General features: G+C 34.5%; 1 protein-coding gene across 1 annotated transcript in view; it reads left to right on the plus strand.

The window, feature by feature from the left end:
- The window catches only part of LOC136039382 (homeobox protein aristaless-like), a 29,580-nt gene extending 7,580 nt beyond the window's left edge, over nucleotides 1–22,000 (plus strand). Inside the window, exons 2-6 of the mRNA XM_065723059.1 lie at nucleotides 5,813–5,986; nucleotides 7,640–7,808; nucleotides 10,052–10,264; nucleotides 13,022–13,067; nucleotides 21,118–22,000. Coding sequence (XP_065579131.1) covers nucleotides 5,884–5,986; nucleotides 7,640–7,808; nucleotides 10,052–10,264; nucleotides 13,022–13,067; nucleotides 21,118–21,870 — 1,284 coding nt within the window. The 5' untranslated portion in view covers nucleotides 5,813–5,883 and the 3' untranslated portion in view covers nucleotides 21,871–22,000. The remainder of the gene's footprint in view (nucleotides 1–5,812; nucleotides 5,987–7,639; nucleotides 7,809–10,051; nucleotides 10,265–13,021; nucleotides 13,068–21,117) is intronic.
- Nucleotides 22,001–26,261: the final 4,261 nt, after the last annotated feature.

Consider the following 26,261-nt stretch of genomic DNA (forward strand, 5'->3'; position numbering starts at 1 on the left):
GCGTAGCCTAATTGCTATAGAAACTTTGCTTTTCGTTAAAATTTCACTGTTTCCAGCATTGAAAATATTCTTTTTTTCAAACACTGATCTAGTTATGTGTGTCCGATCCACAACCTCTCCTTCACGGATTTGACCATTATTAGCTTAGTGTTTATTTTTGTCATTTACGTGTTTCTTGTACTCGTGCATGTTTTTTGTATATATATATATATATATATATATATATATATATATATATATATATATATATATATATATATATATATATATATATATATATATATATATATATATACATATATATATATATATATATATATATATATATATATATATATATATATATATATATATATATATATATATATATATATATATATATATATATATATATATATATATATATATATATATAGTGTTGCAACTTCCAATGATTAATGGCATCATATTTAATTCTTAACTATGTATTTTTTTACATTTTTTTAACGTGAAACGTACACTAAGTATTTCTTCCAGAGATTTTTTTTCTAATTAGAACTATTATTTATATTGCCCGTAATTTATCGTCAAAAACCTGTGAAAATAAATAAAAAATGTCCTTATAGATTTGTCGGGCACAATTGATGAGAACTTTTTATCAATTAATTCCACACCAAATGTTTCAATTCTTCGTTTCATTGTAGTAACCTATTTAAGTTAATTTCTTCATTTTTTTTCAAACAGTTCTTGGTAACGACTGTAGTAAGGAGCGACCCGGCTCTATAGTAACTGAAACTCTAAAAAATGGAATTTTGATACCAGTAGTTACATCAAAAGAATTAGATTTTTTTCCTGAAGTTTCTTCAAGTTTAGTCTTACCCATCAAAAGTTACGAGCCTGAGGAAATTTGCCTTATTTTAGAAAATAGTTGTGAAACATCCCTTAAAAGTCACATAATCTTAACGAAAATCACACCATCAAATCCAGCATATAAGAGACCCTACTAAATTTTTTTATTTTTTTTTACCAGAAGACAGATCACGGATGCGTGTTTATTTTTTTTTTTTTTTTCTTGTTTTTTTTTTCCCAGGGGTGACCGTATCGACCCAGTGGTCCTAGAATGTCGCAAGAGGGCTCATTCTAACAGAAATTAAAAGTTTTAGTGCCCTTTTTAAGAGACAAAAAAATTGGAACAAACATTTTTGAGATAGGCATTTTGTTCAGGATAGTTGAAAAACCTAATAATTACGTCTTTCGGGACGACTTAATCCTCCACGGTCCATGGGGGAGGGGCTGCAAGCTACAAACTTTGATCATTGTTTACATATAGTAATGGGTATTGGAAAGTTTACAGACGTTTTCAGGGGGTCTTTTAAGCATTGATAAAGGGGTGGGTCGGAGGGAGGGGTACGTGGGAGGATCTTTCCATGGAGGAATTTATCGTGAGAGAAGAGAATTTCTATGAAACGGGCGCAGGATTTTCAAGCATTATTAAAAAAACAACGAGATAACAACGGAATTTTGTTATACAAATTTTTGTTATTTAATTTTTTTTACAAATTTTGTTTTAAAATATGCATTAGTTCAAAAATGTCCAGAAATCAAATAAAATAAAAAAAAGTTTTTTAACTGCACATAAGGAGCAACATTAAAACTCAAAACAAACGGACATTACTCCGTATGTGAAAGGGGTTATCCCCTCCTCAACGCCTCGCTCTTTACGCTAATTTTTTTATTGTTTTAAAAAGTAGAGTTCTGAGAAAAAGTCAAACTTTAGCGTAAAGAGCAGGGTATTGAGGAGGGGACAACCCCTTTCATATACGGAATAATTTCTGTTCGTTATAAGTTTTAATCTCGCTCCTTACTTGAAGTTAAAAAAACCTGTTCTTTTTATTTAATTCTTAAAGAGTTTCCATTTGTAAGATAAAGGTAATAATCCTTGTATCTGTTTGAAATTTATTATCATCAGTAAGAAAAATCATTTTGCTAGTTTGGTTCGACACCTTTTTTGTTGAGAACATGTTTAAGTTGGTATGCGTTACTGTCTGGTATTAGCTTATGGATTATATATGGGTCTTTATTGTATTATACTTCGTAAGGGCTACCGCTGGTTAATAGTAGATATCCCCTATATCCCCTTCAAATCCAATCGACCATTTCATTACCACCTACTGAAAAATCTTCAATTAACTACGTGTACTACTAATCTAGTAAATCTCATTATTCAATGAGGCGCAAAATTGCCCTATAATCTCTTTTCAAACCCCCTAGATCACTTTCAAACTTGGCTCTGTCGACAACAACTTTTAGAGCCCTAGGTGGCCACTTTGTGTCTCCTTTAAATCAGACTCTTTTTGTAGTCACTAAATACCGGTGGAAGGGGATTAAAAGTTGTTTCTCATGCCCTAACGGAGAAAAGAGTTGGAGTAAAACTGCTGGTGATTTCAAAGAAGATTAATCACTGAAGTTAGTGCTTTTCGAAAATTATCACACTTCAATATTAATGGATTATATACTGAACACTTTGTCTTATCTTTCGGTTGCTTTTTTTATTAAACAAAAAAAAAACAAGTTTTTTTTTGTTTAATTTCTGGACGTTTTTAATTAATGCATTTTTTTTATCTTGGCTCTCCACGCATAAATAATTAAAATGACATTTGCATATTATTTTTTTGGGGGCTAAATGGCTTTTTCATAGTTTTAATCGGAAGATTTAAAAAAAAGGAGCGAGAGAGGAGGCCTAGTTGCCCTCCAATTTTTTGATTACTTAAAAAGGTAACTATAACTTTTACTTTTTTACGAACGTTTTCATAAGTAAAAAATATACGTAACTTACGAATTAACTTACGTATCGAACTTCTATATTCGTATGTTTTTATTGCGTAAATAAGGGAGCTCACCCCTCGTCGATACCTCGCTCTTTACACTAAAGCTGAAATTTTGTCCCAACTCCTTAAGAATGACCCCTGAATCACAAAGGCCGTAAAATAAATAGTTGAAATTAGTAAAAATACTTTAGCGTAAAAAGCGAGGTATTACGAGGAGGTAAACCCCTCATATGCGTAATAATTTCTGTTCGTTTTAAGTTTTAATGCTGCTCCTCACTTTCAGTAGAAAAAACTTTTCATATTTATTTTTTCATTGTTTTTTTTTTAAATAATGCTAGAAAATCCTGCGCCCCCTCCATTGAAAGTCTCTTCCCCAATAAAACGTTCCTCCATTGGAAGATCCTCCCACGTAGCCCCCCTTCAACTCTCCCCCCAAACCAAAAAAATCCCCCTGAAAACGTCTGTACACTTCCCAGTAACCATTACTATATGTAAACACAGGTCAAAGTTTGTAACTTGCAGCCCCTCCCACGGCGACTGTGGGGGAGTAAGTCGTCCCAAAGACATAGTTTATTAGGTTATTTGACTATGGTGAATAAAATGGCTATCTCAGAATTTTGATCCGGTAACTCTGGGGAAAAATGAGCGTGGGAGGGGGCCTGGGTGCCCACCAATTTTTGATCACTTAAAAAGGCACTATAACTTTTAATTTCCGTTAGAATGAGCCCTTTTGCGACATTCTAGGACCACTGAGTCGATACGATCACCCCTGGAAAAAAAAAACAAAAAAACAAATAAACACGCATCCGTGATTTGTCTTCTGGCAAAAAATGCTAAATTCCACATTTTTGTAGATAGGGGCTTGAAACTTCTACAGTAAGGTTCTCTTATGCGCTGAATCTGATGGTGTAATTTTCGTCAAGATCGTATGACTTTCAAGATCGTATTTCCCCCTATTTTCTAAAATGAGGCAAATCTTCTCAGGCTCGTAACTTTTGACGGGTAAAACTAAGCTTGATGAAACTTATAGATTTAAAATCAGCAATAAAATGTAATTTTTTTGATGTAACTATTGGCATAAAAAATTCCAATTTTCAGAGTTTTGGTTAATATTGAGCCCGGTCGCTCCTTACTACAGTTCGTTACCACGGACTGTTTTATTAGAGGTGGTGTTGTAAGTATAATTTGAAGCAAGCTGAATTTAAATTGCGGGCCTAAAAATAAGTGCCCTGGTATATATATATATATATATATATATATATATATATATATATATATATATATAATAATATATATATATATATATATATATATATATATATATATATATATATATATATATATATATATATATATATATATATATACGTGTGTTACTTCTATGAGACTACTGTCTTTAGCAATTTAGCCGAAAATCAGTTTTCTCCTGAATAGTTTCCCTAGCAGTTATATCATAAATTTTTAAATATGTATTATCTAACAGTTCGTGGTAACGAACTGTAGGTAAGGAGCGACACGGCTCAATAGTAACCGAAACTAATAGTAACAATATTCTTGATAATAATAGATACGTCAAAAGAATCGAATTTAGATTCTTATTCAAAATATATAAAATTCATGAAATTAAACGTTACCTATCAAAAGTTATATGTGTGGGATTACTACTGTGAGACTACTGTCTTTAGAAATTTAGTTGAAAATAAAATTTCGCCTCAACATGTTTCCTAGTACTCATATCATAAATCTTCAAATATGTGTTATCTAACAGGTCGTGGTAATGAACTATAAGTAAGGAGCGAAGCGGCTCAATAGTAACCGAAACGAACAAACATAGTCTTGATAAAAACAGATGCATCAAGAGTCAAATTTCGATACTTATTCAAAATATATAAAATTCATGAAGTTTGATGTTACCCATAGGGCCGTTTCATGGATTTTTTTTTCGGGGGATATTTTACACAAGAATTTTTTTCGGGGGTGGGGGGGGGGTGCGCAAAAAAAAACAAAAATGTATAAAAAATATGTTTATGTCAAGTTTTGTTATATTTTTACGAGTCAGACAATTTTTTTGTTGGAGGGGGGGTTCAAACCTCCTGCCCCCCCCTGGTTACAGACTTGGTTACATATCCAAAGTCGTGAGCCTGATAAAAATTTGCCAATATTTGAAAAAGGAAGGAAATACCCCTAAAAATCAAGTGATCTTAATGAAAATCACCCTATCAGATTCAACATATCCAAAAACAGTAGGCCTACTGTAAAGGTTTCAAGCTCCAGTATACGAAAATGTCGAATTTGAATTTTTGACAAAAGCACGATCACGGATCCTTGTTTATATTTTTCCCCGGGGGGTGATTGTGTGACACAATCACTTCCCCGATTTCTCCCGACTTCACCCGAAAATTCAAAAATGCCCGATTTCTCATATTTAAAAATATTAACGACAACTGTCCATAGTTACCTTGAAACCTTCTAATCCATACGATTAGGACTAAATAGGTTTAAGCATATAAACTATGTACATGTAGTTTTATTCTTATGCAATAATTTAGATAATCATTCATAGTCATCCTGTAGAGTTTCGCTCTGATTGTGGTTCAAATATTTCACATGATGTTATACAGCAGGACGGGAGCTTACAAAGTACTCATTTATTTGTAAGGAGGGTAAAAAACGCAAAACTAAAAAAAATTGGAAACTCCAGAAAAGATTTACAAAATTCGAGGGCCGGCTCAGCAGAAGCCCAGATTATTCCCGCTCCTGTGTGTGTGCATACAATAGAAACAAGTCTAAATAAATTTTAAGATAATCCAATCAAAAATTTGTTTTAAATTCTGAAGTTTAAATTAGATTTAATAAAGAAGGTGAAACTTTAATCGCTAGCGCAAACTTAAGATTTGCAGTTTAAGATTTGAAACTTATTTGATGTACTTTTTGCATTCGTTCAGGCATTTATAAATAATACCTTTAACGGTAATTCCTACTAACTTTAACGATCAATTTTTTAGGGCTATCTGTAATATTCACTGTGGCTTACTCCACATAATACTCAATAGAATTGGAGTAATCATTTTCATCTATGGGAATGACTTCGGAGATTCTCCAGTGTCAAACTCGTTGCACTCAATCGGGAGAAGACCTGATAATTGGAAAACCGAACATAGGAATAGTATCTGGACAAGGTAATATTCAGAATGAAAATTTGTCCGCTTCATATACAAAATTGTTTCAGTTCGAATTTAAGGTTTAATACTTTTCTTTGCTTTCATTAAAAAAACAATTTCCTTTTTTTAATATCTTGAAACAAACGGTCTGAATTTCAGCCATCGTATTTAATGTTCATTATTTCAGCCTCAATTTAGGTACAACAAAAGTGGGCCTAGTGGGTCTGCCTGAAACTTTGAGTTTTAGCATCTTTTCGTGACTTCTTAAATTTTCCGGAATTGGCGGGAACCAATTCCCTTGATTCCCGCGAATATTTTTGGAGTGAACCTCTTTGGGTGCTATGAGGTTACAGCACCACTTTTATTGCGGGATAATATTTTCTGTATTACATGAAAGGTAACATTTACAGGGTTACGGGCACAAAAAGTGGAGTTGTGGGGTCGTAACAGGAGCACCACGAGAAAAGGTTTCATGTGAGGGGACAAGTGGTGTGAGGAGATTTGTTTTCACCAAAACATCAATGGAAAACTTTCTTATTTTTGTTTTTATATACATTATTTAATGTCTTCTTGTTTCCCCGGAGGCATTAACTCCTTATTATATACATATACATATATATATATATATATATATATATATATATATATATATATATATATATATATATATATATATATATATATATATATATATATATATATATATATCTAAATTATTGGTTATAAGGGGTTGAAATTCGCCATTTGGTAGGTTGCAGCAATTGCTGAAACCAAAATGCAAAAAAGGCTTGTCTGAATTTGGTTTTGATTTGTTTCCGGTTATTGCTCGATTGAAAGAAAAATAGAATCATTGCTTCATAATTGGAAAACAGTCTGAGAAACTGTATGAATTTTGAGACGAGCGATTTGGAAGTATCTCTCCACCCTGGTTACTTACATATGGTCGAAATTGACCCAGAAAACTTTTCGAGAGAAGTAGGAGGATTTAGAAATAAAAACAAAAAAAAAACATAAAAAGCTCACAAACTAGCACACAAAAAAAGCAAAAAAGCAATAACAATCGACAGATTTAAGTTACTTCAATCTGGACATTCAAAACATTCTTTACGAAATATCTTCACGCAATAATTTGCTCTTGCGAAGCTGACCCCAAAATACTTGGGAAAAGCAGTATAACCCATCGAACAAATTTATCCGTTTAAATCACATTTTTTTATATCTACTCAAAAAATGGTCCAGCCTATCCCGTACTCCCTGCCGAGGGGCTGGTGATTTCTTAAACACATAGAAAATTTAAGAGAATTCGATATGAAATCCCAAATTCATAGGGAATTAATTTAAGCTTATTATTTTTAAATTTAACTCGATGTTAATTGATCCTGTTTGGTCAAAAAAATCATTTCCAAAGATTTGATTTCTTGGTCCACACTGATGCAATACTCTACATATATACAATTTCTCAACTTAATCAGTCCACCCAATTAAATCTCTTAAAGTGCTGTTTACAAGAACATTTCAATTCATTGTGGCTTCATATATGTTTAAAGATAATTTTTGCTACCGGTTGGCAGTTTAGTGACGTGCCTGATAGCAAGTAAGCCAAGATATATATCCTTTGAAATTATTCAATTATTTGTAGTGGATATATAGCAGTACATATTTTTATTTCAGGCCCCCAACCTCAAATCAATTCGAGATTTGGAGCATCAACGGTGAAGTCTATACAAGGAGCCAAAGGTATGGTAACTTTCAGTCCAGGAAAAGATGCTGAAGAGGCTGCAGCTAGTCAAAGTTCAAACTATCAACAATCTATGATGGGAAATGGTGATACTTATGATAAGTACGTTTAAAGTTTTTAAGACAGGCATATGTCATTATGGATGTAGACGTACTCGTATTTTTAACGAGGGGTCGACGGGATATATAGATCTTCATTTCATAAATATATCTATCAGACCGAAAAAAAAACGCACACCCGGTTACTGTAAAATAGCTGCGAATATTCTTAAGTACAGGAGTCCTGCCTTGTTTTTGTGGCTCCAAAAACGTTCTGCAAAGTATAGTGCAAGGAGGTCCTTCCGAAGGATTGGTGGGCTGAAATGATTCTGTCACTATGGAAACAAAAAGGATGCAGGAGCCAATGCTCTAACTACAGAGGTATAATGTTCCTCTCCGTTACTGCTATACTGTTTGCAATGACTCTCCTTGACAAGTGCTCCGGTACACTTCGAACAAACCAAAGAATTGGAGAAGTAACATTCATGCCCGGCTGTTCCACAAGCAAACAGATATTAACTCTTCAGCAAGTGATAGAAAAGACTCGGGAGTTTAGAAAGAAGGTGCACACAGGCTTCATCTACTTCAAAGCCGCTTTTGACTCTGTAGATGCGAAGTCCCTATGGCTCATACTAAGAACGACAGTTCTACAGCAGAAGTAGGCCTACTGCTCTCTCTTTCAGAGACTGAATGAACAAATGTCAAGCTGTGAACAAGTCAACGGGAAACGTAGCCAGCCATTCTGCATTTGTAAAAGAGTTCGGTATTTGTACATTATGCCGTGGCTCCTGAACTATTTAATTGTGTCAGTTACTATGTGATGATAAGGACATCTACCTGACAGAACTTCGGCTTGAAGTTTGGTGATTGACTTTGAGCGATGTTGACTTCGCTTACGATTTGGCATTCATTACAAACACCCTTGAAGTACTTAGTGCAGCGCTGACGGTTATAAGAGAAGAGGCTGGTGAGGGTGGGTTCAAAATTAGGCTGGAACAAATCAAAAACCACTTACATCAGCTCTATTCTGTCAAGTGATGGATCAGTCGAAAGCGAATACAACTTAAGAATCGCTATGGCAACTTCCGTATTAGGGAGACTCAACAACATTTGGTGCAACCCTCTTCTCAGCCGTCTAACAAAAATGTGGGTATTTAGTGCATATGTCGGCTCAGAAGCTTGGCCAGCAACCACGCTGATTTTGAAGAAGTTGGATGCATTCCAAAGTAAAGGACTCCAAAAGATTGAGGGATTCGCTGTTACGAATTTTTCAGGAACACCAACATCCTGCCCTGTACGATGCAGGTTCTTTTCTCCCTGCAGGTTGCGAAACGTACACTGATGTAATATGGTCACCTCCTCCAAAGAACAGAAGAAATACCCTTGTTGCATACTATATGATTTCTACCCTGTGGTTGCTGAATGAAAACGACCAAGCGATCACCCAAGAAAAAGATTATCCAATAGCCTATGTCATTTCCTAAGGATGGCAAAAATAAGACCTGAAGATGTATCCACGGCGGCTCAAAACCTGGTTTACTCGAGAAGGATGGCGTATACTCTCCTGACGCTGGCGCTAAGTCGACAGGAGAGTACAATTATATCAACTATACTAAATACTCAGATTTCAAATTTTCAGTATGGCCAACTTTGTAAAGACAAGAATAGTTTTTGTAGAATCTTTTTTACGGCCTAGCGCGCCACTGTAATCCTTGCCAAGTAAAGTTTTGTACGCTGTTTCTATTTACCCAAAATAAGTATTCATTTCCACTATTGAAATCAAGTTTGCTAGTATAGACGGATTTTTCCTATGAAAGCTTCTCAAACAACCCCAAGAAGACTAAATTTATTGGTTTAAGTCATTGACATTTTTTTTTTTTTTAAGCTGGGGCTGCAGCCACCGGGGGTTACAATTCCATATATTTGTAAAGATTAAACTTTTTTATACGGACTCTTTATCTAATTAAAAAAAAACATATTTCAACAAAATGGACGCAAAGGGACAAAATGAAAACTCGGAATAATAAAAAAGTATGCGTCAATTAACAATTACTTAGATAATTAAGATTCACTAGCATAATGGAAAATTAGGCTTGGATCTATTACGCGATATAAAAGAGTCACTAAATGACTAACTTTAATTTTTTGCCTATTCAGGGTAGTTAGGACACAAAGAAAGGTGAAGGAACGATGTTAGATGATGATAGCATTGAATTAGAGTGCTTCATTAAGTAAAGCTACATTGGTTTTTCTCTAAGTCTTTAAAATTATGTCCGTACAAATTTTTATCAGTCATGAAATTTCTAGGTCTGCTTCAGATGACGATGATATTGATCTTGAAATCGAAGACAGGAATAATTCAATCAAGCAGGAAGGTGTTGCAGAGGCTGGAAGCGACTGTGGGGAAGAAATTCCACAAAAGAGAAAGCAAAGAAGATACAGAACTACTTTCACAAGCTATCAACTTGAAGAGCTCGAAAAAGCCTTTTCAAGGACTCATTATCCTGATGTCTTCACAAGGTAAACAAACTGGTGCAAATAATTTACTGGACAACGTAACTGAGCATTCTAACAATCTTAAAATTATGAACTTGTTTTCCCGTCTTTCCGGTCGAAAAGTCACTTAATAGGGTTGATACCATGGACATAAACTTCCAAAAATTCAAAAGACACAATTGCCAGAAATCATTGGTTTTTGGTTTGATGGCCTTTTCATCATTCCTTGAAGACTGGAAGAGTTTTTCTTTCAAGTTTCTCTCATATCCATCCTTCTTCTTGTATAAATGTAGAGCCCCCACGCTTTCAAGCCCCCTCCGAGGAAATCCACAAAACTAACCTCAATGTTCGGGAGAAGAACTTTTAATATTACTGAGTTATGTGCGCTTAGACTAAAACAGACTCACAAAGAGAAATAATTTAGCACACATGTTTTAACTAAATTAAATAGAAGCACATTTTATTAAAATGAACGTAAAAAGCAACGTCAAAACCTTAAAAACAGAAGTTACTTGTAAATAAGGAAGTCCGCCTCTCCCCCTTTTCATTACCCACTCTTAACAGCAAGTTTTAAAGTGCTACACGGAAAGCGTTTTTCATCTGAATATTCATCCAATTTAACTTGCCATTTTCAAGGAATATCTGTTTGCTTTCATACAGCCACCCGTTCAATTTTTTACACCATCTCTACAATTTTCCATAGACCTTCCTGCGTCCCCGTTAGTCCTACCCTTGTACTGAATAATGTAAATATAGCTATATTAATACAGTGTGTCAAAAATTAAAAAAATTGTACTTAAGGGGTAAGCAAATTTGTGGTCTCAGATACAAGTGCCGAAAAGTTATGCAAATAGCCGATATGAAATAAAAGCTCCGACAACTTATTTGCAAGAAAAGAGCATATTTTACAATGGTGGGGCCAAAGTGAAGCCCCACCTCGCGAATAGCCAAACTCCACCTTCCTATTGACAATGTTGCATTCAACATGCTTTCTGCTTTCTTTGGTCATTGTGTGTTCGCTCTGTTTTTGACACCCCTAGATCAACAAAGCGTACGCTTTGTCTTCATTTCATGTAGTCAATGACGACTAGTACCCAAGCTTCTTTAAAAAGTAGCGGGTACGGCTCAATTTCCAACACTCCTTTGTTAATTGTGCGTATGCTCAGTCTCTGATACCTATTGGTAAACAGTGTGTACGCTCCTTCTCTGACTTTTTTTTTTATCAACAGTACGTACGCTCCTTCTCTGACTTTTTTGGTTAACACTGTGTGCACCTAATCTCAAAAATTTCTTTCTTCAATAGTTTATGCTCTGTCTTCGGCCCTTTCCGGTCAACAGCAGGTAAGTTCCGCATCTGACCACCTTTCGATAAACAATGCTTGCTTTTCTTATCCCTGAAGCCCTTATCGCTAAAACAGTGAATACGCAGCTCTGACCCCTTTTGATAAAAATCAGGTGATTTCAGTCACGTCACAGTCGCGTCGTTGGTGTGTACACCCTGTCTCGGATCCCCTTTGGTCAGCAACGCATACATTTTTTCCGATTCCCTCTAGTCAGCAGTCTATATTCTACTTCTGTAGCTCTCTTTTGGCACCGGCAAGTAGGCTCTGTCTTTAACCCATTTTGAAAAAATGTACGGACGATTTTTCTCTGACCCCCCTTGCTAAGAAGTGCTCATGGTCCTACCCCCAATTGCTTTGGCTAGCTCTGTCTCTGGTCGCCTTTTGCAAACAGTGAGAATGCTCGGTCTTCAGCCTCTCTCTGGTCATTTGTTGTGAATTGTAAAAATCTTTGGTAGTTGTTTATTTTATAAATTCATCACCTGTGGTATTACTTTAGTTTTGAAGCTGCTATTGCAATAGGGCCAACAGGGTTTCATAGGGCCAAAATTTGTGTACGTGTGGGACATCACTTTCAAAGACAAACCTTACTGTGTTATGAACTCTGTTACTGCTTAGAAATGGCCCCAAGACTAAAACTCTACTGAAACTAGCTCCCACATAATATGCTGCGATCCCCCTGGATAAAAAAAAAACAGATACAACTAAACTGAAAAAGAACACTTATGTGTGACTGCTCTTCTAAAGAAAAATTTCTTCACGTTTATGTACTTTTAAGGTTGCCCGTCACTTCTGAATTACGCAATAGGAGTTTTTGCAGCCACCTGTCAATTGATAATGACTATGACATTTTTAGGCTAAGAGCTTTTAATAGGTTACTTTAGACTGAATATCAATAGAATTTCCAGTTTTTAGAGTTACCCTTACTACTACCAAGGGTGATTTTCACCACGAATGGTTTGATTATATCAGGTGGTATTGTTCTAGAGATACTGAAGTTTTTTTTTTAATCTGACTTAGTTTTCCTAATATTTTTCTATGGTATATATATCTGTCCAAATCTGCTGAATAGACAAAGACCCCCTGGATGAATCCAAGGACCGTAAAAATTTATCAAGAAAAAGCAATAAATACTAGATAGTACTTAGAGCTTTTTTGCTAAGGCTGACTCTGGGCGATAGGCTTTTTTGTCCACAGTTACTTTTCTTCCATCAAAGCTATGATGCACATACTAATGGCGATAACAAGGACTATAATTAAGCAATTGTTTCTTTGTTTTAAAATTTGTTTAAAAGCTTGTCAAACAAAAATAATTCATAATCATGCAAATTGATTTACTTCCTCAACCGACCATCATTCATTAGTCAGCTACCATAATTAAACATTTCAGAAATGGGCACGGAGTTAGTTCTTTTAATTAATTTAAACTTTTCCTTTTTAGGGAAGAGCTAGCTATGAAAATTGGATTGACTGAAGCAAGAATTCAGGTGAGAAAATACTTCTAACTTGGCAAAGACTTTTAATTAGAGACCGAGGAATAATTGGATAAGAATAGCTGAATAAAATATTTGTGAAATAGCTGGACTCTCATTAACGAAACGAGTTATGTAGTCTAAAAGGCACTTGCGCATGGGTTTATTTGGAGGGAGAGTCCGTTTTTTTTTTCGAGGGCGCAAATAAACCCAAATGGGTTTATTTGGAGGGAATTATTCTGAAATAATGCATAAAATAAAAAAATAATAGTTCATATATATATATGTATATATATATATATATATATATATATATATATATATATATATATATATATATATATATATATATATATATATACATATATATATATATATGTATATGTATATGTATATGTATACACCCGGCTAGACATCCCTTCTTCCCTCCTAATAAACCAAATATGCCCGTAGACTATCTGTATAAAAATTATCGACTCTATTTGGCATTGTGAACAAAATGTTGATTAGAGATAAAAAAAAAGAAGAAAATTAGCAAAGTTAGCTAACTCCTGCTTAAAGCCTATGACCCAAAAAGTACTAAGAAAAACAACTTTAAATTAGTTCAAATAAAAACTCCTGAAACTTTCTGAAGTCTTTCAAACAGTTCGTGGTAACGAACTATGGTAATGAGCGACCCGGCTCAATAGTAACCGAAACTCTAAAAAACAGAATTTTAACACAAATATATACATCAAAAGAGTTGTATTCTTATGCTGATTTTAAATATATAAGTTTCATCAAGTTTAGTCTTACCTATCAAAAGTTACGAGCCTGAGAAAACTTGCCTTATTTTCGAAAAAAAGGAAAAACACCACCTAAAAGTCATAGAATCTTAATAAAATGGCACCACCACATTCAGCGTATCAGAAAACCCTGCTGCAGAGGTTTCAAGCTCCTATCTTAAAAAACGTGGAATTTTGCATTTTTCTCCAGAAGAAAGATAACGGATGCGTGTTTATTTGTTTCTTCTTTTTTTTCCAGGGGTAATCGTATCGACCCAGTGGTCCTAGAATGGGATGAGAGGGCTCATTCTAACGGAAATTAAAAGTTCTAGTTCCCTTTTTAAGTGACTAAAAATTTGAAGGGCAGCTAGGCCCCCTCCCATGGTCATTTTTCCCCAAAGTCGCCGGATCAAACTTTTGGGATAACCATTTTGTTGATTATAGTCGAAAATGCGAATAAATATGTCTTTGACGATGACTTAATCCCCCACAGTCCCCGGGGCTAGGGGTGCAAGTTATGAACTTTACCCATTGTTTATACCTATATGCTATTGGTTATTGACGAAGTTGATGTTTTTAGGTTTTTTTCTAGTGGGGGGGGGTAAGGGATTACGTGAGAGGATCTTTCCATGAAGGAATTTATCATGGGAGAAGAGAATTTTAATGAAGGGGCGCTGGATTTTCCAGTATTATTTAAGACAACAATGATAAATTAAATAAAAAAAAAGGTTTTTTCGACTGAAAGTAAGGAGCAACAATAAAACTTAAAAGGAATATAAATTATTACATGTATGAGTTAGTTCGTCCCCTCCTCAATACTTTACTTTTTACGCTAAAGTATTTTTGGTAATTTCAAAAGAGGTATCTATTCTAATTAAACGGCCGTTGTGGTTCAGGGGTCATTCTTAAAGAATTGGAACAAAATTCGAACTTTAGTGTAAAGAGCGATGTATTTAAGAAGGAATGACCCCCCCCCCTCACATACGTAATAAAAATATACAAATATAGAAGTTCGTTACGTAAGTTAATTTGTAAGTTACGTATATTTATTACTAATAAAAACGTTCGTAAACAAAGTTAAAAGTTCCAGTGACCTTTTTAAATAGCAAAACAACTGGAGGGAGGCTAGGTCCCCTCCCCCACCCCTTTTTTCCTCAAAATCGTCCGATCAAAACTTTGAAAAAGCCATTTAGCCCAAAAAATAAAATCAATATGCAAATTTCGTTTTGATTTTTCATGTACGGGTGATCTAAAATCAAAACCTGCATTAATTCAAAACGTTAAGAAATTGAATATGAAAAAACAAGGTTTTTAACTGAAAGTAAGGAGTGACATTAAAACTTAAAACGGACAGAAATTATTCCGTATATGAAATGGACTGTCCCCTCCTCAACGCCCGATCTTTACGCTAAAATTTTATTGTATTAAAGAGTAGAGTTTTGAGAAACAGTCCAACTTTAGCGTAAAGAGCGGGACATTGAGGAGGAGACAGTCCCTTTCAGATACGGAATAATTTCTGTACGTTTTAAGCTTTAATGTCGCTCCTTATTTTCAGCTAAAAAAATGTTTTTTTTTTATATTTAATGTTCACCTAGATCAAGTATTTTTTCCTTAAATAGTAAACTATAATTGGTTCGGAAAGGGTTTTCTTCGGTTTTGAATCATTAGTACAGCTATTATCAGAAGCATTCTGGATTACCTTTTAAGGCTGAGAATATTAAATAATCTTTCCAATCATGTCTCGCCCTAGATATGGTCTTGGTTTCAGTGACTATTGTACGTTTTGGTCATTCTCTTTTATAACTATTTGTAAAGTGCGTCCACAAATTTTTAATTCCTGTTACGAATTAAAATATATACGACATTTTTACTGAATTTGTTGCTCCTTTGAATGCACTAAAATAGTTTTAATTCCCCTAGGCTATTGAAAATAGTATTAAAATCCTTGAGCTAGACATAGGCCTACCTTTTAAACAAAAGCATATTTGATGACAAACAAATTGTTTACAAAATCTAATACACCAAACTTATTTCGTTCGTTCGGGAACAGAAGACGGGTGTAAAACCTTTTCACCTTTAGTTCATAAATCGGATTACTACAGTACCAACTGACAGAATATTAGTTTCAAGAGTAGTTATTCCATTATGAGGAATCCATAGTTAATTTGATTATGACAACTCTTGAAATTGATGAACATGAAAGTAATAGATGAACCAGTCAAAGGTATAACTGCAGTTCGTAAATGGGGAACCAAAACCGTCATTGACTACACACAAAAAACAACAAATTAAAACAGTACCTTATTATTTAAAGATTGTGTCAAGGGTTTAACTGATTTCCATGAGACATAGAAAAAACCTTTTGGTTCCTGTTTAACCTTTGAAAGCAATTCTATTTGTCTTTACGTAAAGGTTTAGATTCAGACCAAAAGAAAAAAAATTACAGATTTCATAATGATTAGTATAAACATATATCTAGGTAAGAAGGGGGAGCGAGAAAATAAACAACGATTTTCTTTTAAAGGGTAAGATGAAAGTTTTACCAAGAAGATGTTAATGGCTGGTAAAAATATGTGCCCTAGACAGTGACGTCGTTTGTGGAGGGGGCAGTTACTTCTCCAATCATTTTGAAGAAAATAAATATATATGCTATGCCCTTTGACTCTCCGGATATCAACCCCTTTTTCCCCACAATAAAAATGCTTGAGCTAAGCCCTTGCCCAGACAAACACATGTGAACATTGTTTTCAAATACGTTAGCCCTAAGTAACCTGTGTCTGTTAAAAGTTTAGACTTATCCACCTCCCTAGAAATCCCTGAGGAATCTACGTCCTATTTAGCTATTTTCTACCCGTCGATCCGATGCTTCCAGCTAGAAATGCATATATACATATATATATATATATATATATATATATATATATATATATATATATATATATATATATATATATATATATATATACTATATATATATATATATATATATATATATATATATATATATATATATATATATATATATATATATATATATATATATATATATATATATATATATATATCTGGCACGTACGCAGGGGGGGCCTTCGGGCCCAGCCCCTACCCCGAAATTTTGCGAAATGTTTAATTTCCCCATTGTTTCTTGGGATTTCTGGAAAAGTAGGGCATTTATTAAGAATCTAGATACATGTGTGAAGCCTTTTTGGGGGGATATTACAGCATGCAATTATCCGGTCAAGTCACTGTCCAATTATTAACCCATTTTCTGTCTAACTTTTTACCCTCTTTGAAGTAATTAGCAATTGTACTGTTTTTTTTTGTTTTTTTTTGTTTTTTTGTAAAGAGAGTTGGCTTTCCACAGCAAAATAGAATTATCCTTGATATTAGGGCGTTTGTCCCCTCTTTTCAGGATAAAGTACAGCTTTTAATGGATAAATTTTGGAAACTATCATTTTTCATTAAAATCTACGTTTTTATTTAGAAGAACTACCCCCCACAGCACCCATATTGCACTGTTAACCCTAAAATTTCTCTTCCAGTGGGATATAATAGATTAATCACTGGTTCTAAATCGCTATGAACATAATCTGAGCCTAAAACGTACTTTTGAGGCTTCAGTCTTCTTCCCCCCATCCGCTACAATACCACAGATTAAAGTTAATCTGTATTTTCCGATATACGTACTTTTTGCATTACTAAATAAATAAAGTGCTACTTTATATCTGCTGTTTCGAAGGTTTTGGCCCCCATATATATATATATATATATATATATATATATATATATATATATATATATATATATATATATATATATATATATATACTTATATCAAACAGTTTGTGGTAACGAACTGTAGTATGGAGCGACCCGGCTCAATAGTAACCGAAACTCTAAAAAATGGAATATTTATACCAATAGTTACATCAAAAGAATCGCATTCTAATGCTGATTGTAAATATATAAGTTTATATAAGCCCCTATCTACAAAAATGTGGAATTTTGCATTTTTTGCCAGAAGACAAATCACGGATGCATGTTTATTTGTTTTTTTGTTGTTTTTTTTTTGTTTTTTTCGTTTTTTCCCCAGGGGTGATCGTATTGACTCAGTGGTCCTAGAATGTCGTGGAAGAGCTCATTCTAACGGAAATTAAAAGTTCTAGTGCCCTTTTTAATTAACCAAAAAATTGGAGGGCACCTAGGCCCCCTCCCACGCTCATTTTCCCCCAAAGTCACCAGATCAAAATTCTGAGATAGCCATTTTATTCACCATAGTAGAAAAACCTAATAACTATGTCTTTGGGACGACTTACTCCCCCGCCGTTCCCGTGGGAGGGGCTGCAAGTTATAAACTTTGACCTGTGTTTACATATAGTAATGGTTACTGGGAAGTGTACAGACGTTTTCAGGGGGATTTTTAAGTTTGGGGGGAGGGGGAGAGTTGAGGTGGGGGGTTACGTGGGAGGATCTTTCCATGGAGGAACTTCTCACGGGGGAAGAGACTTTCATTGGAGGGGGCGCAGGATTTTATAGCATTATTTAAGAAAACAATGAAAAAATAAATATGAAAAGTTTTTTCTACTGAAAGTGAGGAGCAGCATTAAAACTGAAAACGAACAGAAAGTATTACGCATATGAGGGGTTTACCTCCTCGTAATACCTCACTCTTTACGCTAAAGTATTTTTAGTAATTTCAACTATTTATTCTACGGCCTTATGTGATTCATGGGTCATTCTTAAGGAATTGGGACAAAATTTAAGCTTTAGTGTAAAGAGCTAGGTATCGAAGAGGGGTGAGCCCCCTCATATACGTAATAAAAACATACGAATATAGAAGTTCGATACGTAAGTTAATACGTAAGTTACGTATATTTTTTACTTATGAAAACGTTCGTAAAAAATTAAAAGTTATAGTTGCCTTTTTAAGTAATCAAAAAATTGGAGGGCAACTAGGCCTCCTCCCTCGCTCCTTTTTTCTCAAAATCTTCCGATTAAAACTATGAAAAATCCATTTAGCCAAAAAAAAAATTAATCTGCAAATTTCGTTTTAATTATTTATGTGCGGAGAGCCAAGATCAAAACATGCATTAATTCAAAAACGTCCAGAAATTAAACAAAGAAAAACAAGTTTTCTTAAATGAAAGTAAGGAGCGACATTAAAACTTAAAACGAACAGAAATTACTCCGTATATGAAAGGGGCTTTTCCTCCTCAACGCCCTGCACTTTACGCTAAAGTTTTTACCTGTTTTAAAATGTAGAGTTAAGAGAAAGAGTCAAACTTTAGCGTAAAGAGCGGGGCGTTGAGGAGGAAAAGCCCCTTTCATATACGGAGTAATTTCTGTTCGTTTTAAATTTTAATGTCGCTCCTTACTTTCATTTAAAAAAAACTTGTTTTTTTTTGTTTAATATATACATATATATATATATATATATATATATATATATATATATATATATATATATATATATATATATATATATATATATATATATATATATATATATATATATATATATATATATATATATATATATATATATATATATATATATATATATATATATATATTTATATATATATATATATATATATATATATATATATATATATATATATATATATATATATATATATATATATATATATATATATATATATACATCGAGAGGACAAATCCGAGTCACCAAAGCTTCATTATATTAATAGGTGAATTGAGTGGAATAAAGGCCACTTTGCTCAAGAAAAGTAATGTTTGGCACAACATTCTGTAATGTCTATGCCTAAAATTACTATTTAACAATTAGTCTCCAACAACGCAAGTCTTAAGCAAAAACGGCTTACGCTTTCGCTATTTGACTTTATCCGTCTTTATTGTAGCCTGCAGGAATAAAAGCAAGTCATTCAAAATCGAATAGTATTTTAACAAATTATATATGTTCCTCAGACGACCTTTTTTTTTCGAATTTGATTTACTATATAGGAGCTAGAATCCTATCATTGGGAGGGGGACTTTTATCTGCCCATCCGATAAGCTCAATTGAGTCCGTAAAATTTTATTGGTAAAAACTGGAATTTAAGCATCTTTCCTATAATTTTGCAGCAACTTTTCTAAAATCCCCGTATTGGCTATTAAAATCGTTTGTTCCTGTCACCCAGAGAATGACCACTGCGGCATTAGTATATACAGTTTTCAACCAGAGTGAAAAATATATCAATTTAACTTTTGAAAGAGGTCAATTATAAATTTTTCAGATTCGCTATAAGCAAAATAGTAGGTAACTGATAGGCGTTAGTGGTGTATTTTGCCAGACTTTATAGAACTTTAACTGTATTTATGCACTATATAATTTAAGTTGCTTATAGAGGTCCGTGTCTTTCTCGCCACGCCAATTTTGGCGCACATTCACCACCACAAGGCGAGGCTTTTATAGATATCCCGGTGCACAACTAGCAATTACGTAATAAAGCGAATTTCCTTTTGACTTGATTACAAGTCTTTTAATTTCGCGTCATGATTTAATGATAAAGGAGAATATTCAGTTATCCACACCTCTGCGGCATCCTAATGCGTCTATAGCATAAACATAAAGCCAGTGGTGTCATCAATGACAGTAATCTGGAGTCTCAAACGTGCTACGCCAAAATGCTTTTGAATTTATTTAATGACATGCTTCGCCTGTAATATCCGATCACGCCGTATACTTTAAAGAGTAGTTGAGATGTTATTAATACATCTGTATGTATGCTTCAAATTTTTAAATACAGGTCTATCATAAAAATACCGAATATAAGAGAAAATTAATTAGTCGTCTCTTGAACTTACTGTTTTCTTGTGCACCACGTACTGCCTATGTTAATCAGTATTGTCTTTTAAATAGTTCCGATGGGGTGATAAGTTGTAAAAACTAGTCGTTTGTGTACATAGATGGAAGCTGAAGGCTCTAGCCTCCCACAGAACAATCAGTAATTTCATAATTAGACTAACATTTTCTAGTATTTGTAAGTAAATTTCTTTGGTTTTTACTGTTTTGATGGTAGACAACCTTACTGAAATTTATTTAGTAGTGAAAATTGACACTACCTCCAAATCTATTATCTTTAGTTCCTAATATCAGGAAGGCTTTTACACTTTAAACTTAGCCTCTTATGACTTGGCAATAATATAAGCAGGACTTGAGTGATAAATCCAAATCTTGACTATTCCCTCTAACTACCATATTTTTATTTTTGAAGATAGTAACTAAATTTCTGTAAAGAAAGCCAAGCGAAAGTTGTGTAATAAATTTAATCTTCCAGGTATGGTTCCAAAATCGTCGAGCGAAGTGGCGAAAGCAAGAGAAAGTTGGACCACAAGGTCATCCTTACAATCCATATCAGAGCGGTACTCCTCTTGGACTTAATTCTTTTCCTTCAAGCAGTGGCACCGCATCAAACTCACATGTACCTGTTTCTCTTACTGGTGGAAATCCCTACTCCGCACTTCAAGCACCAGTAAGCCCGTTCCTTCAAAGAAAATTAGTTGAGAGTTCCCCGCTTTTACGGCTTCCAGGGAGTACTGGTTTTCAAACATCTTCCAATTATTTGGCGTCGACTTTTTTACCTCCTTTTCTAACTCCTAGCTTAACAGCCTTGAGAGACATTCCAGCAGCATATCGAAATCCTTTGCTCATGACTAGCTTGTATACAAATCCGGCGTCATTCCAGTCTTTTCTTGCTAATTTTTCAACTAACCCTAGCAAGGCAAGTGAAAATGATTATCGTGCGCTAATGTCGACCCTGTCGACATTGAATGGTTTGCCATTTCCACAAAACATGTTACCAGGAACTCCTATAAACCCTTATTCAAGTATAACAACCCCTTCAATTCCAGCAGGGGTACCAAATATGATGCCTTCTCCACCAAACCGGACGGAAAGTCAGTCATCTCCAGTCCCCTCAGTCAGCCCAGATGAGATCGATCGAAGATCTTCAAGCATAGCTGCTCTACGGTTAAAAGCGAGGGAGCATGAATTACGACTTGAAATGATACGAAAACAAGTTGCTGAATGATTGTATATATAAAACAAATGGTTGTGATTTTAGATGACATTGTAATTATTATAAGCAGTTCGTGTAGCATTATTTCGTTTCAAGCTTAGAATTTGTCTTGATTTTTTAAAATAAACACTATTTGCAAAGACATTGCACCTTAGGATTTATTGATAAAGATATGATAACAAGTATCAAAACTGCAAGGATAACGCAACATTTGTATGCCAATTTCGTGTGCCAAAGCTCCCAATTACTTTGGAAGCTGAGATTTCTATAGACTAAAATCTTATCAAACAGTTAATGGTAACGAACTGTAGTAAGGAGCGACCCGGCTCAATAGTAACCGAAACTCTAAAAATGGACTTTTGATACCAATAGTTACATCAAAAGAATCGCATTTTAATGCTGATTTTAAATATACAAATTTCATCAAGATCAGGTATACCCATCAAAAGTTACGAGCCTGAGAAAATTTGCCTCATTTTAGAAAATAGGGGGAAATACCCCCTAAAAGTCATATAATCGTATTGAAAATCACACCATCAGATGTGTTTTACCATCCACACCAACAGTAAGTTTCTTACTGTTTTAAATAGTAGAGTTAGAAAGGGTCAAACTGTAGCGTAAAGAGCGGGACGTTGAGGAGGAAAAGCCCCTTTCATATACGGAGTAATTTCTGTTCGTTTTAAGTTTTAATGTCGCTCCTTACTTTCCGTTAAAAAAGCTTGTTTTTTTTATTTAATAACTTATTAGGTCACAGGCACATGTCCAGAAGCTAATCGGGGAGCCTCTTCTCTTATTTCAAGAGTATTGGAAGAAGATGGTAATTTCATAATAGATAACTCAATAATGTATAATTTTTTTTTGGGGGGGGGGGATCCCGAACAGATATATTATTCAATAACAACAATTTAATTTAAAAGGTTAAAAGTTTCTACGTTTAAATACTATTCTGGGGTTTCTTTAATTGTAAACAGAAAAAAAATTACTATTTACAAACGGTGTATTTATGAAAATACTTACGTTTCTTCTAGCGTGAGGCATAAAACCTTAATCTGTTTCTTCAACCCTGGTGCAATAATAAAAAAAAATGGAAAAGAAGAATTCCATACCTCAAAGAATCGAAGAATTTGATTTCCATATCACACTCTTACCCCAATCTCCCTGCCTCTCTGCCACCCCACCACCCTTCCTTCTTGCATATTATGTAATTGTAGACGAAGAATAGGAAGCTCACAAGTACTAATAGGCCTAGAACCAGGGACTTTATTTATAGCCACTGAGGGTAAGAAAACAAATTCTGGGCATAGAGAACGCTCCTTTCCGTCATTTTTGGTTTGAAAATAAGGGTGTATTTTGTTACTTATTTTTCCCTTTTTCCCTCGTTTCCCTTATTTATCCCTTTTTATTATAGACCTTGCATTATGGAATTTCGAGTTAATAAATATCATATTGTGTTTCTTATTAGGTGATAAAAGAGAGAATGAGTGAGTGAGAGGAATAGAAGGAAAGAAGAGAAATAGAGATAGAGAAAAAAATTAAGGAAATTCAGAAACCAAAGAAAAAAGAAGTAATAAGAAAAGAGGGAACCTTCACAGCCTTGTCAGATAGAATCGATGATCGTAAAATACAAGAAACGGATTCATTCATCACAAACTGAAAGTTCCAGTACCATTTTTTTGGGAGCCCTGAGCGACTGGAGCGTAATACAACTTTTTTTTTTTTTTTTTTTTTTTTTTTTTTTTTTTTTTTTTTTTTTTTTTTTTATCCGAGCCCCTCTGTAGCACATGGTATAATTTCGAATTTCAAGATAGTACATCTTACCCTAAATAGTTGAAAGGGTTAAATGCATGTTTAATAGGAAGGTGGACATGTTAAGCCTTATTACAGTTTTAGAACGATTTGCAATCTGGAGGATTAAACAGCCCATAACTAAGATCCTTAGGCATCTGCCCCTTGAACTCAATCACCCAAAGTCGTATATAAGCGAAAATTGTATTTCTTTTGACTCATGCAGTTACTCTGGAAACATCAGAGGTAACACTCTAGTATTGGCTTAATAAAGAGCCACAATCCTCCATTGTATTATTTTTCCCAGCCACTTCGCAAAGAAGAGGTGGTCGCAAAGAAGAGGTGGTCGCGAAGAAGAGGTGGTCGTACAGGGTGTTCATTTGACTGAACATTGAATTTCTAGGATTCTTAAAGTGTCGGAGGTAATTGGGGATGACCAGCCCATTTTTACTGATATTTATACCCGATGAAATGCTAAATATTCAAATTACCAACTGTTTATATTTGTTGTTGTTGTTTTTTTGTTTTGTTTTTCGTTCACGGTGATAATATCGAACAATGGTCCTAGATCATCGAGAGGGCTCATTTGAGCGAAAATTAAAATTTCCGGTGCCCTTTTTAAGTAACCAAAAAGTTTGAAGGGCAGCTCGCCCTCCTCCCACGTCCTTTTTCTCAAAATCGTTAGATCCAAATATTGAGATCGATTTTGTTCACCCTAGTTCAAAAGTCCCAAAATATATCTTTGGAGATAACATATCCCCCAAAGCCCCTTGGGATAGGTCTTAAGTTATAAAGGTTTCCCATTGTTTACGTATGGTATTTGTTATTGGAAAGTTCGCAGACATTTTTCAGGGCGAGGGGGCATATTTTTTGCTTTGGGTGAATTTATATGGATATAACTTTCCAGGGGGGATTTTCACGGGTAAACTTTCTAGGGGAAATTTGACGTTGGGGGGATTTGACAGAATTCCAAAACGAAATTCTTTTTATCTGTTATCCTTCTCTTTGCCAACTCAACTTTGCATGTGGAGATGTTCTGGGGGAAATTTTCAGCGTGTTTTGATTTCCTGGAAAAAAATTCTATGGAAGGGGGGATTTCCAGAGTGATCAAAAAACCCCTAAATATTGAAGTCTCTTTTTCAAATGAAAGTGTACATAGGATAATTTGTCGTTACTTTCTCTTTGCCAACTTAATTTTGCATGTGGAGATGTTCCGTTGGAAATTTTCATTGTGTTTTGATTTCCTGTAAAAATTCCATGGAAGGAGGGATTTCTGGAGTGACCGGAAAAACGATTAGAGCTTTAAGTCTTTTTTTCAAATGAAAGTATGCTTAGGATAATTTTTCCGGATGTACCGTCCGCAAGAAATTTTATAGGGGGAGGGGGGATTTCAACGAGGATGAATTTGTCCGGAAGGAATTTTGAGGGCGGTGTGGGAGGAACTTCCAACGGGGGTGTTTTCCACGAGGGGAGGCATTTTCCATGAAGGGCTAGCCATATATACTGCCAAATTTTGAATAACGATCAGATTTTGAATAAAAAAAAACAAGTTTCTTCCATGGAAAGTAAGAAGCAACATTAAAATTCAAAACGAACAGAAATTAATAAGTATATGAGAGGGTTACTTCCTTCCTATTACTTGGTTCTTTCAAACAGTTCGTGGTAACGAACTGTAGTAAGGAGCGACCCGGCTCAATAGTAACCAAAACTCTAAAAATTGGAATTTTGATACCAATAGTTAAATCAAAAGAATTGCATTTTAATGCTGATTTCAAATATATAAATTTCATCAAGTTTAGTCCTACCCATCAAGAGTTACGAGCCTGGGAAAATTTGACCTACTTTAGAAAATAGGGGGAAACACCCCCTAAAAGTCATAGAATCTTAACGAAAATCACACCATCAGATTCAGCGTATCAGAGAATCCTACTTTTCAAGTTCCAAGCTCCCATCTACAAAAATGTGGAATTTTGTATTTTTTTTCCAGAAGACAAATCACGGATGCGTGTTTGTTTGTTTGTTTTTGTTTTGTTTTTTCCCAGGGGTGATCGTATCGTCCCAGTGGTCCTAGTTTTTTGCGAGAGGGCTCATTCGAACGGAAATGAAAAGTTCTAGTGCCCTTTTTAAGTGACAAAAAAATTGGAGGGCACCTAGGCCCCCTCCAACGCTCATTTTTTTCCCAAAGTCGTCGGATAAAAATTCTGAGATAGCCATTTTATTCAACATAGTCGAAAAACTTTATAACTATGTCTTTGTGGACGACTTACTCCCCCACAGTCCCTGTGGGAGGGGCTGCAAGTTACAAATTTTGACCAGTGTTGGCATATAGTAATGGTTTTTGGGGAGTGTACAGACGTTTTCAGGGGAATTTTTTGGTTGGGAGGGGAGTTCAGAAGAGGGGGTTATGTGGGGGATACTTTCCATGGAGGAATTTGTCATTAGGGAAGAAGATTTCCATAAAGGGGGCGCAGCATTTTCTAGCATTATTTAAGAAAATAATAAAAAAATAAATATGCAACAGTTTTTTCAACTGAAAGTAAGGAGTAGCATAAAAAATTAAAACGAACAGAAAATATTACGCATGTAAGGGGTTCACCTCCTCCTAATACCTCAGTCTT

The sequence above is a fragment of the Artemia franciscana genome, chromosome 19, assembly GCF_032884065.1.
Source record: "Artemia franciscana chromosome 19, ASM3288406v1, whole genome shotgun sequence".
In the NCBI taxonomy this organism is placed as follows: Eukaryota; Metazoa; Arthropoda; class Branchiopoda; order Anostraca; family Artemiidae; genus Artemia; species Artemia franciscana.